Here is a 16,365-nt window from a genome sequence, read left to right as displayed (position 1 = left end):
ATCAGATTTGTAACAGAAATCAATGATCCAGAATGTCATGCTACTTATAATAACGCACTCCATACATCTCCATACATCCAGGATTAAAGTAAAATAAAATAAGTAAAATACTGGACAGATATAATACTTAATTTTTAAACATGATTTTTAATACACTTGAAGTATATTGTAAACATGCTACTCACATTGTGCACACAACATAAAGCTAAATGCATTTAAAATGCACATTAGTGTAGTTTATTTCTATTAACACAATGTATAATTTATGGAATGTATATGGAAATACAGAAAAAGTATATTTAACATGTATTTTCATAAAGTATATTAAATTGAAAATGTATTTTAGTATTCTTACCCTAATTTAAACATACTTCAAATGCTCTGAATTACACTTCCTTTTCACAAGGGTGGTCATAATATTATGCTTGTGATAAATATAAATATATATATATATATATATATATATATATATATATATATATATATATATATATATATATATATATATATATAAATATATGGATAACTCACCAGCTCTGTAACTCAGCAAAGGTCTGCTTCATCCTCTTGATGGAGGAATCCATCTCCTCCTTCACCACCACTCTGTACCGCGTCAGAGACGCTGTACACCTCTGCAGATCCTTCACCGAGCGATCAATGTTCGGTGCTGAGAGAGAGAGAACAAGAGAGAAAGAGAGAGAGAGAGAGAGAGAGAGAGAGAGAGAGAGAGACATTGACTCATACGTTTTTATTTTAATTCATATAAACCAAAATTATCTCTATTGCATCATACCCATACAACAAAACGGTAAATTTCGGATTTCGTCCATTTATTTTTATTTATTTTCTACATAGTAAATGAATAGTGAATTGATCTACACCAGGGGTGTCCAAACTTTTTTTGTTAGGGGCCAGAAGGAGAAATATATTTGAAGTCACGGGCCACAGACTCTATAATAAAACAAATAATGAAATATACCACTTTAAATAATACATTTTTCCTGATTATTTCATTTACACACCATTTTTTACACACTTACTATTTTTATCTCTGACAGTGTTGTGTAAACTAAGATTTTTCAAATTGATGTTTAATTTCATGATGTCTCTTAATATTAAACTCCTTAATTACGGCAACTTTTAGACTCTTTGGCCCGTTTTTCTGCGCTAGAAATGCGCACCCTCTCCACCTTTAGACTCTTTGGCCCGTTTTTCTGCGCTAGAAATGTGCACTCTCTCCGCTTTTAGACTCTTTGCCCCGTTTTTCTGCGCTAGAAATGCGCACCCTCTCCGCTTTTAGACTCTTTGCCCCGTTTTTCTGCGCTAGAAATGTGCACTCTCTCCGCTTTTAGACTCTTTGCCCCGTTTTTCTGCGCTAGAAATGCGCACTCTCTCCGCTTTTAGACTCTTTGGACCGTTTCTGACACCTAGCGTTCAAACTTTGAATCTCACATTATAAAAACCTGCTTAACAGCGGGCCAACTTTCATTCTATTTCTAAAATACCTCGTGGGCTGCTCCAAAAAAGGAAACGGGCCGCAAATGGCCCGCGGGCCGTAGGAACACATAAGGAATCATGTAGTAACTTAAATGTAAATGTTAAACAAACCAAAGTAGTGTCTTAAAAAGTGTTAAAGAAGTAAAACATAAGGCTGTGGTCTGAAACCATTAAGCCACAAGGGCCGTGACTATTATAGATATACAGATCGTGCATCTGAATGGGTCAGTAAGAGTTTAAATTCTCACTGAAACTACATTAAACTCTCAGAGCTCAAAACAGGGCAGTGTTGACATCTGGAAAGTTTTTTTAGCCTTAAAGAGTTTCCTGTTGTTAAATTGTCGTATATTATATTTAGAGTATATAAGAGCAAGTGTGATGTTGGTGTGATCTAGCTTTTACACCAGGCGTTCATTTATTCACCACACGCCACAGCCCAGAGAGATTATACGTTTTTGGATTGTAATCCAGAGGATGATGGATGATCACAAGCCATCAAACCAAGCTATTATAAACCAAGATAGTTATCCAAAAGCAGTGTGTAAGACTGGTGGAGGAGAACATGATGCCAAGATGCAGAAAAACTGTGATTAAAAACCAACCAGGGTTATTCCACCAAATATTGATTTCTGATCTCTTAAAACTTTATTTGAAGTCTTTTTTGTTATTTCAGTCATTTCTCATTTTCTGTAAATAAATGCTCTAAATGAGAATATTTTTATTTGGAATTTGGGAGAAATCTTGTCTGTAGTTTATAGAATAAAACAACAATGTTCATTTTACTCAAACATAAACCTATAAATAAACCTATAAATCATAGAAACTGATTCAGAAACTGAAGTGATCTCTTCATTTTTTGAGAGCTGTATATTTAATTAAATTCTACTAGGGCAGTGTATTGGCAAAAACTTTCAAATATGATACTCATCACAATACAGCGGCTATAATTCAATATATAGCAGCAATATATAGTAGCAATTAGTCTTGTTTAATATTCTAATTTTCTAAAACACTGATTTTGAGGATTTTATTGGCTGTCAATCATAATCATAAAATCAACAATAAAAGAAATAAAGGCTTAAAATAGATCACTCTGCTATATAGTATATGAGTTTCACATTTTCAACTGAATCACTGACGATAACTTTTCAATTATATTATTATTTTTTAGATGCACTAATATATTATTTATAACATTCATCACTACATTTTTGCATGCATGCAGTACACCCTGCTGAAACCAAACCCATACAGAGAAACCTCGCTGTTCTCCAGCACTGCCTATAAACTTCAATCAGCTTCATACCAGCTATTTCAGTCTGGGTAAATTTAGAATGGGGGTTTGAACGCCTGAGAGAGTGAGAGAGAGAGAGCGAGCGAACGAGTAGAAAACCACTGTTTTAATCTAAACAGTAAAAGAGGAATGGCTCAGAACAGACAGAAAGACAGTGTAGTGATAGTAGTAATAATAGTAGGAGTAGTAGCTCACTGTTATCAGTTAAACAGTAGTTACAGGCTATATACACATATGGGGAAATAAAAATTAACACCTTGAATTAAAGTTCATTTTACACTTCCTCATGCCTACAACAGCATCTCCACTACATAAAAGCAAGAATTGACTGTAGCTGAAAATATCACTAAGCTCATCTGCCTATCAAATGTGCAAACTGCTTTTTAAAATGTTTGGAAAAGGATAAAATACATTTTAAGACAAATAAAGCCTTTTTTTTCTTTTTAGAGAAACAAATGATAGTCGTTTGTGGGTGTGCACTGTTTTACAGTGAGTTTGAACGCATTCTCAGTGATAAATCCAGCTGCAGATGCTGGAACTGCTTGATAGCTCTTGTGATGCTGGAGGAGATGAAACTGAAACTTCATGTGAAGCTCTGCTGCAGCTCTTTATAGAGAATGAGACTCAGTTTAGGAGAGTGAACTCTTCAAACTGTCGGTTACTGATCAAGGTTTTGGTTTCGGCCAAAAAGTTTTAATTCAGTTCATTTTCTCAATATTCACACAGCATGCAAAAAAGTCCCAAATTAGATTTTCTCACCCAAATCTAATGTTTCTTTTAGGCTGGTCACACAATCGTCTTTTTAATGAACAAACTGAAACACGAAATATTTGGCTAAATACAAAACTCTAAACAACATGCTGCAGCTGCTGAACACAATCCTAAAGTTAGAGGAATCAAAATTGCATGGATTAAAGACATTTAAAGACAAACAAAAGACATTTTTTTCTTTTTAGAGAAACAAATAAGGTATTTTAAGACTTTAGGTTTTTAAGTAAGTCTGATCAGCAAGATCAGAATTTATTCTAAATTTATGTAACAGCAGCAGTGAGAAAGAGGTTCAAATGTTGGGATTGGTTGGACGGTTATTTAAATTGAACATTTTAGAAATACATGTTTTATGCATATACTGAAAAAAATCCTAAATGATGGAGGAAACACTGCATTTTCTTCTAAATTCAACTTACTATATAATTATTTAAAACATCCGTCAAATTATTTTTAGAGGTTTGTTAATACCAGGGTTCACACACTTTTTAACCAATAAATCTCCATCAAATTCAATAAAACCAAAAATCAACTAAAACCATAATGACAAAAAAAAATTCTTTAAGCCATATTTACACAATCCTCAATAATAATAAAATGAGTGTCAGATCCTGAGAGCTCTATTGTGTCGGGCTAAATTACTGAATTAACTCTGATCTGATGTATTAGTGAGCTCAAAATAGCTTTTCTCAGACAATAAATGGAAATACATGTTTGTAGATTGCAAATTTCCATGACTTCACAAAAACTGGGGTATTTTTATTTTTCCAAAACTTATCCAGGCCTGGAAGTTGCTATTTTTAAAATTATATGATTTTTTCAACCTGTGATATAGACATTTTATTTGGCTTTCTTGTCAGATTTTTGTGGCACAGAATTTTTTTAATGTATCGAGAGAAATTAAGAAATATATTGTAAAGATATAATTTTTTCCCATATTGTCCAGCCTTATTGCCAAATATTTGGTGCATCTCTAAAAAAAATGTAGACTTAGATATCTTTCTTTATATAAAAACAGCACAATACTGCTTTATTACAGGACTTTTATTATGAAAGCACTCTTACCGATCTTCTTGCCTGCGGATGACCCTTGCTGGCCGTCGTCTGAGGGTAGAGACGGGAATCCGGTGGAATTCTGGGAGCTGGTTGAAGGTCTGTGACGGGATTTGTTGCCTCGGGAGTTGTGTTGATGATGTCGAGCGCCATTATTGGTGCCTTGCTGAGGGGCGGGGCTTGGGGTTAAGCTCTTTTGAGACTCTACCTCTCCTCCTGCGAAATCAAATAAAATAAACATATAACATATGCCAACTATAGAACATTTTTTCCTAATATATGTTAAATATATTGTTATATGTCATATGTTGAATATGGCAGTTTTCTTAACATGTCCAAATTTAACGATGAATAAACAAATAAAATTATTGAAAAGCTTTTTGTTCTTCATTTTAAAGTTGTACTTTTGGAGAGGTTTATATATACACATATACAGATATGCCAAAAGTGCCAAAAAATTGTTTGGGGTTTTGATTGACTTAATCGATGAATGGAAAAATAAGGAACTTAAAAGTTGAGAGACCTTTAAATTTTAAAATCCGCTGATATTCCCTGAATTATCATGTGATCTGTGTTGTGTCTGAATGCTTTAAGGAACTTGAGAACATGATGGGTCAACTGCAGAGTAGACTCATTGCAGGAATAGGGTCAGGAATTGAGTGCAAATAGGAATCAATGATTCAAAACTTTTTTTAGAGGCTCTGAGCTGCTGTAAACACTAACACAGCTGCGGGAAAACCCAGAGATGCCACCAAGCTCTCCTTAGATACTGGATTATACTTCAGAATGTATGAAAACTGAGAAATAAAGCAATAAAAGACAGCTACATAAATTTAAGTATTAAGCAGAGAAAACGACAAGGTGCTGATTAGATGTGGTAAATGTGGTAGTTTTCTCTTATGTATGTTATGTCTGTATATATAAGCAGATTAGTAATGAATCTGACAGGTACCTGTGATGGAGAGCTCAGGTGTAGCAGGTTCGGATTCAAGTTCAGTTGCATCCAAGGAGGCGGAGTCTAGCTGTTCACTCAGGGAGTCTAGAGATTCCCCATCAGCACCAGCGGAACCGTTAGCATGGAAACCGTTTACAGCTGCGGCCTGATTGGGTGGGCCTGATTTGGAGGGGGCGGGGTTAACAGGAGCTTCAGGCTGGGGTTTGGGCTTCTTTTTCTTCTTGGGCTATAAAAAAATAAAAGGAAAAATATATATCATCCATTAATTATAAAATATCAAGAAAAATAAAAAGCAAAACAAATTAAAATTACTATTTTTTAAAATGAAGTTCAGGAAAGAGCCAATTTATGATTTTATTCATTATATTTTTACAGATTTACTTTTTATATTTTCTATTACAACTACAACACACAATGCAAAGACACAATGGACAGAACTTCCGAACTGAGGCATAAAAACTAATTTTAAAAATTAGGCAGAATCCCAAAGAAATTTTTTGCAGGTTTTTCCATTAATTGTATTATTGTCTTTTACCACTGCATACACTAAATGAATGAAAATGTTGTTTAATAAACTATTCAACAATTTAACATACATTTTCTGCTTTATTGGGCAAATTTGGTCCCTTCAAAATAATGGATGCAGTTATTATTTAAGTAATCAAAATATATTTCAAAGATCGCTGCTTTGAATGTTCTGCCCGAGCCTGACCCGTCCCGCAAACTATCATTATGAGCCCGAGCCAGATTTAAACCCCACATATTTGAGTAAATATAGCGCTAAAACTGAGCTTTATAAAACATTTTCTGGCCGTTTAAAGAGCAAAACCTGTTCAAAATGATGTTAATTAACACTACAACACTGAAGAAGCATATACCTATAGGCTTTTTTTTATTTTATTTTATTAATTTTTTTTTTAAACAGCTACTCACAGCGCTGCAAGTCAAATGCGGCTGTATGATTATAACATTTTAAGTTGTGCAATATATATATTTTTTTTTAACAGTTTGACTTCTCTATATTGTAATTATCAAGTCATAGCTTTACATAAAATAAATATAGCATTAAAAAACAGATGCTTAGGTCACAGACCATTTTCTTGAGCCAGATCTGACCCGGCCCAAGGAAAGTGATGGGAAATCTTGGCCCGAGTCTAATCTAAACTAATAGTCCTAATCTAGTCCTAATAAGTGGGTTGGGTAATTGGGCTTCCAGATTTGGGAGAAAACTGGATAAAAAAAGAAATTAATTAATTAATTAATTAATTAATTTAAATAATCTATAACTAGGTACAAAGTGATTTTTTTTGCAAGTACAACAGTTATTGTCTATGTAATCATACATACATATTTTATATTTACTTGAAACACGTAGATATGTCTAGAGTAAACGTAAAACAGAACTCAGGATGTTTATATATATTTATGTATATATTTGCAAAGATTATGTCTGCAGAGATCAAACCAGACGTTTCCATCAAACGTTCCAGTGAACTACAGCGTTCTCCTTCACCACAGCTCCACTACTTTACCTCACAGTACAGTGGATTCATTCATACAGAAACTCAGAGTTCACTCCTCTACATGTAGTAATAATTCTGCACACTCTGCACAAGCGTCTGCTCAGAGTATAATATTATAATCTCAGGCAGATATGTAAATGATTACGCCTTTGTTTGCAGAGGTGTAGTGGTGAATGAGGGACCTGTGCTGCTACAGACTGGAACCACAACCGACCTCCTTTCAATTACAATAGAATTTAACCCAATAAACTTTTATATTTAATATACTTTCACTGTAACGCTGTAATCACTGTAGATCAGGGGTGTCCAAACTACGGCCCGCGGGCCATTTCCGGCCCGTTTCCTTTTTTGGAGCGGCCCACGAGGTATTTTAGAAATAGAATGAAAGTTGGCCCGCTGTTAAGCAGGTTTTTATAATGTGAGATTCAAAGTTTGAACGCTAGGTGTCAGAAACGGGCCAAAGTGTCTAAAAGCGGAGAGAGTGCGCATTTCTAGCGCAGAAAAACGGGGTAAAAGAGTCAAAAAGCAGAGAGGGTGCGCATTTCTAGCGCAGAAAAACGGGGCAAAGAGTCTAAAAGCGGAGAGAGTGCGCATTTCTAGCGCAGAAAAATGGGCCAAAGAGTCTAAAAGCAGAGAGGGTGCGCATTTCTAGCGCAGAAAAACGGGGCAAAGAGTCTAAAAGCGGAGAGAGTGCGCATTTCTAGTGCAAATAAAACGGGGAGAGAGTCTAAAAGCAAAGAGAGTGCGCATTTCTAGGGCAGAAAAACGGACCAAAAAGTCTAAAAGTTGCCGTAATTAAGGAGTTTAATATTAAGAGACATCATGAAATGAAACCTCAATTTGAAAAATCTTAGTTTACACAACACTGTCAAAGATAAAGATAGTAAGTCAAGTAAAATGGTGTGTAAATGAAAGTAATCAGGAAAATGTATTATTTAAAGTGGTATATTTCATTATTTGTTTTATTACAGAGTCTGTGGCCCGTGACTTCAAATATATTTCTCCTTCTGGCCCCCAACAAAAAAAGTTTGGACACCCCTGCTGTAGATAATCTGCATCACTGTTTTTCTACATTTAGAAAGGACTTGACTAAGCAGAACGTCTTTGAAAGCTAAATTTAGCTGAAGATATGAACGTGGTGACGCAGGCCTCCACCCTCATGATCCTAATGCGTCACGGCTCCTCCACACACCTTCTTTTTACCGGTGACATTCCACTCCTTCAGGATCTCCACGGCACTGCCTGCAGGAAGAAAAAGAAAGCAGCAGGCTGTCAGTCATCACCGGCCTCTGGTAGTCAAAACAAAACAGCTTATACACAATTATCACATGACATTAGCTAAATTATACCTTTTAATTTTAATTGCATTTTGTATTATAATTTCTGTAATTCTATGGCTCTTACAGCAACACATGTGGAACTATTTAGTAAACTGACAAAAGAAAATATAGAATATGTTTTATATTTTACATTCTTCAAAAGTAGCACTCCTTGCTTAGATGAGTCACCTGGAACTCAGTTCACATGCTTTCAGTTAACAGCTGTGCTGAACTCATCAAGAGTTAATTACTTGAATTTCTTGTCTCTTAATAAAGTGTTTGAGAGCATCAGTTAAAGTAAAGTAGTGAAGAGGTAGAGTTACAGGTATACAGTGAATAGTGAATATTTGAGTAATGTTCTAATCCATGAGAACAACGTTATGATGAAACTGGCACTTATTAGGACCGCCCCAGGAAAGGAAGAGCAAGAGTTTCCTCTGTTGTACAGGATACGTTTATCAGAGTTACCAGCATCAGAAATCGCTGAAAGTTAACAGCTGCCCAGATAAGAGCATCTAAATACTTCAGAGTATTCTGTTTTGTTTAACACTGTTTTTAAGTTACTACATGATTCCTTATGTGTTCCTTCATAATCTGATAGATCACTTCACTATTCATTTACTATGTAGGGAAAAATAATATTGAATAAGAAGTGTGTCCAAGCTTTTGACTGGTACTGTATGTTTGCATTAAATAACATTCTTAATCTACAGTTTAATATAATTTTATAATAAAAATAGTATTATGCAGATGTTTGGACACCTTCAGCACAAATATATCTTCTCTTGGTTTTCTATGTGTAGTTTTTTCTGCAATTTCTAGAGAATTTTCATTTATTAAAACACATTAAAATGTATCATAATGTGCCTAATTTATCACATACAGATAAGGAAATCAAGTAAACAAAACATGTTAAAAAGTCATACAAGTGCTGGATGTTAATCTACAAAGATTTCTCCTGAAAAAAACGTTTATTTGGGGGAATAAAGCGCTTTCGTTTATTTACAGTAAACTTAGATTAACAATTATTTGTCTACGAGTGAGTTTTCAGAGAAGTTTCTCCACCACTAAGGCTGGGTGCAGGAGCATTAGCATTAGCCGCTAAATTAGCCCTGGGCGCTATCAGCTAGCGATGAAACGACGAAAGAGCTAGCGCTGCAGATAGCAGCTAATGCTAATACTGCTGCTCCCTGCCCTGGTGCTGGAGAAACTTTACTGAAACCTCACCTCTATAACTATGTACTTCAGCTTTCAGAGTGGCTTCACTGCTCCTTAATACCCGACTAGTAGAATTCATACATAAGGAGCACCGGATATATTATAAGGTGCTCTGATGATTTTTTTTGGAATATTAAAGGATTTTAAAGGATTTTAAGTGCATTTTATAGTCCGAAAAATACGGTCTTTAAGGAGGAATAATCTGGAAGCAATTTGGCTCTTAGTCTTTCTCAGTTTCATACGCTGCTCATGTAACAGGCGTGACTGATCTGAAACTGATCTGAAACCAGCAGCTTGTCTCTGAAAGCAGATGTATTCGGACAGTACCTTCCACGAAGGCCTGCACGGCCCGGTCCACACAGTTCTCAAAGTGCTGCAGAACCAGAACGATCTCGTTATTACTCTTGTTGGGAACGACTGCTCTCACTGCGCTAATCTGGAGAAAGAAAGAGCATAAGAGAGAGATATATAAGAACAGAGACAGTGATGGCTGTGTGTGTGTGTGTGTGTGTGTGTGTGTGTGTGTGTGTGTGTGTTATGGGGCTATAGGAGGGCAGCAGACCAGATGTAAGCCTGCAGCTGGGAGGAAATGACACATCAAAACATTACGGGTGGTGTTCCGACCAAAGTCGCATATAGACAGAGGTGTGAATCTCCATTCATTCCTCTGTAATTAGAAGTATAGATACTAGAGTTTAAAATACTTATGTAGAAGTTTCAGTATCAACTCAAACTTTGTACTCTTTGAATAAAAGTGTTTAAAAAGTACTGGATTTAAAACTACTTAAAGTATAAAAGTAAAAGTAATATAAGGAGAAAACAAAATCTATAATGACAATAATGTTAAAATATTAAAATGTTACAGTTAGAAATATAATTTGGGATGAACTAGGCTGTTCCCTGTTTAAGCTGCATGCATGCCCAATGAAAATTAATGTATTTTACATACAGAAGAATGTAAACATATTAAATTGCTTTGCAACTAAATATTACATATTATGCCACAGTTAGTTCAGAACCTGTAAAATCACTAGTGTGTGCTCTGTGTTTTTTTTATGCTATTAGCATAGCCACCATTTAGCTATTTTACATGTTTTTGCTAATTCGATGCTAAAAACTAATTCCTGTTACTTTAATTCCTGTTACTCAAAACATAAAAAGTAACAGGACTGAGTGCCAGTAACAGGACCGAGTGCCAGGAGTGATTTCTGTCATAAATATCAATTATTTAAACATGGAGTGAACCATTTCTTTAAAATAAAGACTTTCTTGAGAGAAAAATGAAAGGAATTAGTGGACTTCCTTTTTTAAACATGCTTTTTAAATGTCTAAAAGTTTTATAACCATCTTCGGATTAGAAATATTGTACAGAAAAAAACTAAAGATGCCCAAGATTGACCAGTACATGTTTGGAATAGTTAAATATATGTGTGTTATTAGATCTAGAGTTAAATCAAAAGGATAAAATGACCCTAAAAGATAAAATGGAACGGCCCTAAAGTTTGTAGCACATCCCACAGCTGTACTTTTAAGCATAGAGATACACAGTACGTTATTAAGTCCATGGCTGTTTTAAGGTATTTGGTGGTCCCAAGCAAAATGGATGGATAATTCTGCCTCATGATTGCTGAAAGTTCATATTTTGCCGACTGCAGGAAAGACGAACCTGGCTGTCTGGTAGGAGGCACCCACTTGAGGGGGATTCTGATGACAGTGCTGTTGTACTTTCCTGCTTTAATGGTCACATAATTTACAGGGGCGCTCACAAAGTTTGTTTTTGCTTTCAGTTTATCAACCAGTTGTAGGCCTGTCACAATAATTGCAATATCGATTTATCGTACAATAAATGAACATGATCTCAATCATTTTTGATAATCGTGATATCGTCTATTGTGTTTATTTGAATGTTTAGCCAGTCATGCTTCCATAACTGTGACTCCATAACATACACAAAGTGCGGCCTCTTTAAAAAGTGTATTATTACTTTTCTAGGCTATTCTGTTATCATTATATCAGTGGCATTTAATGGTTTGCTTGCCTTAGGGCCAAAGTGCAGTTCTAATTCAGTTCAGTTCGATAACATAAAACATCCTTTTCTGGGTTATTAGTTCGTGTGGTGCATGTATATAAAGGAACTTAAAAAACACGATCATGACAACAGCAGCAGTGTTTAGCGACTCCCACTCCTTTTATAAGCCTTCAGCCACTTATGAAAGTTCATAACCCAGAATAACCCCACAGGCCTTATACAACCTTTAAACTTGACCCGCAGAGCAGCCAGCCTCTCCTCACACAGCGAGGCGTTAATATCAAGCGACAGAACTGGCATGAAAAACAAATATTTAATACTGCCCATTAGCTTCTGTTTGATGTTTGGGCTGAGCCGGTGTTACTGCAGGACGTTTCTCTCAGAGCCACCAGGCTTACAGAGGATTACACTAAAACTCATTTCAGGTAATGATCCACATTATATAAACTCCAGTGTGAAGGGGCTGGACAATACAGCACTGTGTGAAAAAAAAAAAAACTTCATTCTTTGCTAATATAGAATGATATATTATTAGCTTTATTATAGATCATTTTTGCTAAAGTGTGCTGACAGTGGAACAGTGTCTGACTAGGGCTGGGTATCGAAATTCACTATCAAAATATCACTAACAGAAATGTCTCTATAGAGTACCAAAAGTTCTAAAACAATAATTTGTGCCAATTTTCAATGCAAAAATGCAGCAAACATGGAGAGCATGCCCAGCGAGGAAAAAACAACCGCAATAGTGCCCTGGTACTATAATAATGCAAGCACAAATGTGGTGAGCATGTTCACGTGATCATTCAAACTCCCTAACTCGCGCTCTCTCTCCCTAACTCGCGCTCTCTCTCCCTAACTCGCGCTCTCTCTCCCTAACTCGCGCTCTCTCTCCCTAACTCGCGCTCTCTCTCCCTAACTCGCGCTCCCTCTCCCTAACTCGCGCTCCCTCTCCCTAACTCGCGCTCTCTCTCCCTAACTCGCGCTCTCTCTCCCTAACTCGCGCTCTCTCTCCCTAACTCGCGCTCTCTCTCCCTAACTCGCGCTCTCTCTCCCTAACTCGCGCTCTCTCTCCCTAACTCGCGCTCTCTCTCCCTAACTCGCGCTCTCTCTCCCTAACTCGCGCTCTCTCTCCCTAACTCGCGCTCTCTCTCCCTAACTCGCGCTCTCTCTCCCTAACTCGCGCTCTCTCTCCCTAACTCGTGCCGTCTCTCCCTCCTTCTCTCTTGCGCTCTCTCTCCCTAACTCGCGCTCTCTCTCCCCAACTCGCGCTCCCTCTCCCCAACTCGCGCTCCCTCTCCCCAACTCGCGCTCCCTCTCCCTAACTCGCGCTCCCTCTCCCTAACTCGCGCTCCCTCTCCCTAACTCGCGCTCCCTCTCCCTAACTCGCGCTCCCTCTCCCTAACTCGCGCTCCCTCTCCCTAACTCGCGCTCCCTCTCCCTAACTCGCGCTCCCTCTCCCTAACTCGCGCTCCCTCTCCCTCCTTCTCTCTTGCGCTGTCTCTCGCTAACTCTCCTTCTCTCTCACGCAGTCTCTCACTCATTTGCACGGCCTCCTGTCATCTTTCACTTACTCGTGCTGTCTCATGCAGTCTCTCCCCAACTCGCGCTCCCTCTCCCCAACTCGCGCTCCCTCTCCCCAACTCGCGCTCCCTCTCCCCAACTCGCGCTCCCTCTCCCCAACTCGCGCTCCCTCTCCCCAACTCGCGCTCCCTCTCCCCAACTCGCGCTCTCTCTCCCTAACTCGCGCTCTCTCTCCCTAACTCGCGCCGTCTCTCCCTCCTTCTCTCTTGCGCTGTCTCTCGCTAACTCTCCTTCTCTCTCACGCAGTCTCTCACTCATTTGCGAGGCCTCCTGTCATCTTTCACTTACTCGTGCTGTCTCATGCAGTCTCTCCCCAACTCGCGCTCCCTCTCCCCAACTCGCGCTCCCTCTCCCCAACTCGCGCTCCCTCTCCCCAACTCGCGCTCCCTCTCCCCAACTCGCGCTCCCTCTCCCCAACTCGCGCTCCCTCTCCCTCCTTCTCTCTTGCGCTGTCTCTCGCTAACTCTCCTTCTCTCTCACGCAGTCTCTCACTCATTTGCGCGGCCTCCTGTCATCTTTCACTTACTCGTGCTGTCTCATGCAGTCTCTCACAAACTCGCGCTTTCTCTCACGCTTGCTGTTGTCTCTCCCTTTCTCACACTGTCTCTCCTTCTCTCTTGCACTGTCTCCCTAACTCACGCTGTTCTAAAGTCTCAGGCGCTCACTCGCTCTCGCTTACTCTGCAGTCACTTTCTTTCACTGTCTTTCACTAACTCACACTGTCTCTAACTAACTCGTGCTGTCTCACTCACTCTTGCAGTTTTCTCTCACTCTCTCGCTCACTTTTAAGTGATTTACACCACTAATATAATTTAATTTTGTTAATGTAATGCTGATGTTTTTTTAAAAACAACTCTTTAGGGATGTCCCCATCACATTTTTTGCTACATAGTAATTTGGTTCCGAGTCCTGATATAATGAAGTACAAAAAAAGAAAGAAAACATCTGTTAAGGATTTTAATGTTGTCTTGTCCCTTATCTGGTGTGTTTACATGGAGAGCGAGCAGAGTGTGTGCACTCATTACTCCTTCCAAACGATTTACTGCACTCCATCCCACATTAATGGTGCATAGACAACAAAATTACATGCAGACATTTTTTATAGTCAACGATGTCGATTACGTTGACTAATCATTAATATATATAAAGTCAGACCAATGAAAATACAGTAAAGAAACAGACCGGGAGGGCGAGGTTGTTTTTTGTGAAATTGATGCATTTTAAAAATAATAATTGTACTAAAATTAAAACAACTGACCACACAAACAACAGAAGCTCAATTACAGAGAGTGGAGAACTCTCAAAGTCAGTGAGTTGAGCTAATTTTAGGTAGTATAAGGAAAGTCACTGATCTCCAGAGCTCTGCCACATTCCTTCCAACAGTGCAGAACAGCAGAGAGGAAAAGATGAAAGAAAGAAAGAACGGAAAAAGGGAAAAAATTAGAGAAAAGAAGACAAAAAAACGATTCATTACCTTTTCCTTCATCTTCTCAAACGTTCCTCCTTGGGACATCACCATTTTGGAGTGTGTGTCGAACACAATTCCAGATGAATCTAAAAGAAAAGACAAAAAGAACAAAAAAAAGACGAAGCGAGAGAGAGAAAAAGCGTTAGGTTCGATTTGAGTTGAGTTGAGGGCTGAACTGTAAACTGTACCGTCTGGAGCATGACAGTCCCTGAGCATGACTTGGCAGAGGGGGGCGGGGGGTGTTTGGACTTCCCTCAAAATATTTAGGTCAAGAGAACAGCCCAAAAAAAGAGAGAGAGAGGGGGAAAAAGTAAGAGAAAAAAGGGAGAGGAAGAAAAAAAACTGGAAAAAACATAAAAAAAAAAAAGATTTAATGCTACTTTGAGCTGTGAAATAGCGAGATATACTAGGAAAACCTTCTATAACATTTTAAAAACGGCATTAAAACGATAAAATCAGCGAATCGTACTTGTAGTTCACTCGTAGTTTGTAGTTTAAAGCTCACAGCAGCAGATATTCCACGACTGGCTCGTCTGCGAAGCTAAACGTAGCCGTTTTACAGAAAACTGCAGGGATTCAATCACTTTCTTTCAGTTAAAGAGGCTGCAGACGCCTCAAAGAAGCTTTTCAGAGTCGCGGCGGAAAGTCATGCCAAGCCTGTACTTACCCACAGTCATTCTGAGACCCAACTTCTGCAAACAAACGTCTGCAGACTTCGTTCCATAGCAGCCCAAACCTCCTGACGCCCCCTCATCCCCTTATTCCCTCCCTCCCTCTCTACTTCATCCACTCGCTCGCTCCCTCCCTCCTTCTTCTTCTTTCTATCTCTCCCTCAATCCCTCGCTCCCTCTCTCCTTCACTCTCAGAGCGAGGGAGGGCAGTGTTAGACTCTGCTGGGTGATGCTGTAAAGCCCACGCAGACACTCTGTACCATCATATGGATTTAATGTAAATGCGAGGAGGAGCTGAATAGAGCTGCTGTTGGAAATGAAATGTTCTTATATTATTGCAGCTCCTGCTTATACCACATATCAGGCCTATAAATCAGATTCAAATACATAAAATAAATAGGCCTGCCTATTAAAGCTTAGATTCTCTGCCCAAACCCGACCTAATCTGAGGCCAAACCTGAACTCGGGTCGGGTCAGGCCGAGACTTACCATCACATTCCCTGGGTCGGGTCGAGATCAAGAAAATAGCATTTTTTTATTTTATATAAAGCTTTGAATGTTATAATCATGAAGCTCTGGGGCTCACACACACACACACACTTGAGCTCCTCCAACAGCTACACACACTCCAACAGCGCTGTGTGTAGCTGTTCTTAAATAAACATTTTTATTAAATAATAGGTCTATGCTTCTTCAGTGTTGCAATGTTAATAAACATCATTCTGAACAGATTTTGCTCATTTAAAGAGTGCTCAGTTTTAACGCCCTAATTAATAAACCCAAAAAAGTTGGTGGGGTGTTTATGGGGTGGGCTGGATTTCTTTGGGCTCTACTGCCTATTAAAATATTAAAAGGTTACTTAACCCCCTAATGTTTGCTGACTACACCCTCAGCTCAAATTTTAAAAAAGTTATATAAAAAAAATTAATATATATATATGTGTGTGTGTATGGTGATGTATGGGTTTAGGGGCTGGGCAGAAGGGAGAG

The 16,365-nt window shown here is 38.3% G+C and overlaps 1 protein-coding gene across 3 annotated transcripts in view; it reads right to left on the bottom strand.

Annotated features, from left to right (window-relative positions):
- spats2 (spermatogenesis associated serine rich 2) overlaps positions 1-16,365 on the bottom strand; it is a 50,998-nt gene that overhangs the window by 12,218 nt on the left and 22,415 nt on the right. For 2 of the 3 annotated variants that reach the window (XM_022670995.2, XM_022670994.2), the window contains exons 3-8: positions 14,712-14,791; positions 9,955-10,063; positions 8,283-8,332; positions 5,565-5,793; positions 4,625-4,828; positions 532-667 (exon numbers count right to left, since the gene is read on the bottom strand). In XM_022670995.2, coding sequence (XP_022526716.2) covers positions 532-667; positions 4,625-4,828; positions 5,565-5,793; positions 8,283-8,332; positions 9,955-10,063; positions 14,712-14,791 — 808 coding nt within the window. Of the gene's footprint in view, positions 1-531; positions 668-4,624; positions 4,829-5,564; positions 5,794-8,282; positions 8,333-9,954; positions 10,064-14,711; positions 14,792-15,372; positions 15,455-16,365 lie in introns of those variants that run through there. The other variant, XM_049486061.1, reaches the window with a different exon arrangement.

The sequence above is a fragment of the Astyanax mexicanus genome, chromosome 12 (genome assembly GCF_023375975.1).
Source record: "Astyanax mexicanus isolate ESR-SI-001 chromosome 12, AstMex3_surface, whole genome shotgun sequence".
NCBI lineage: Eukaryota > Metazoa > Chordata > Actinopteri > Characiformes > Acestrorhamphidae > Astyanax > Astyanax mexicanus.
This window is presented reverse-complemented; position numbering and strand designations above follow the sequence as displayed.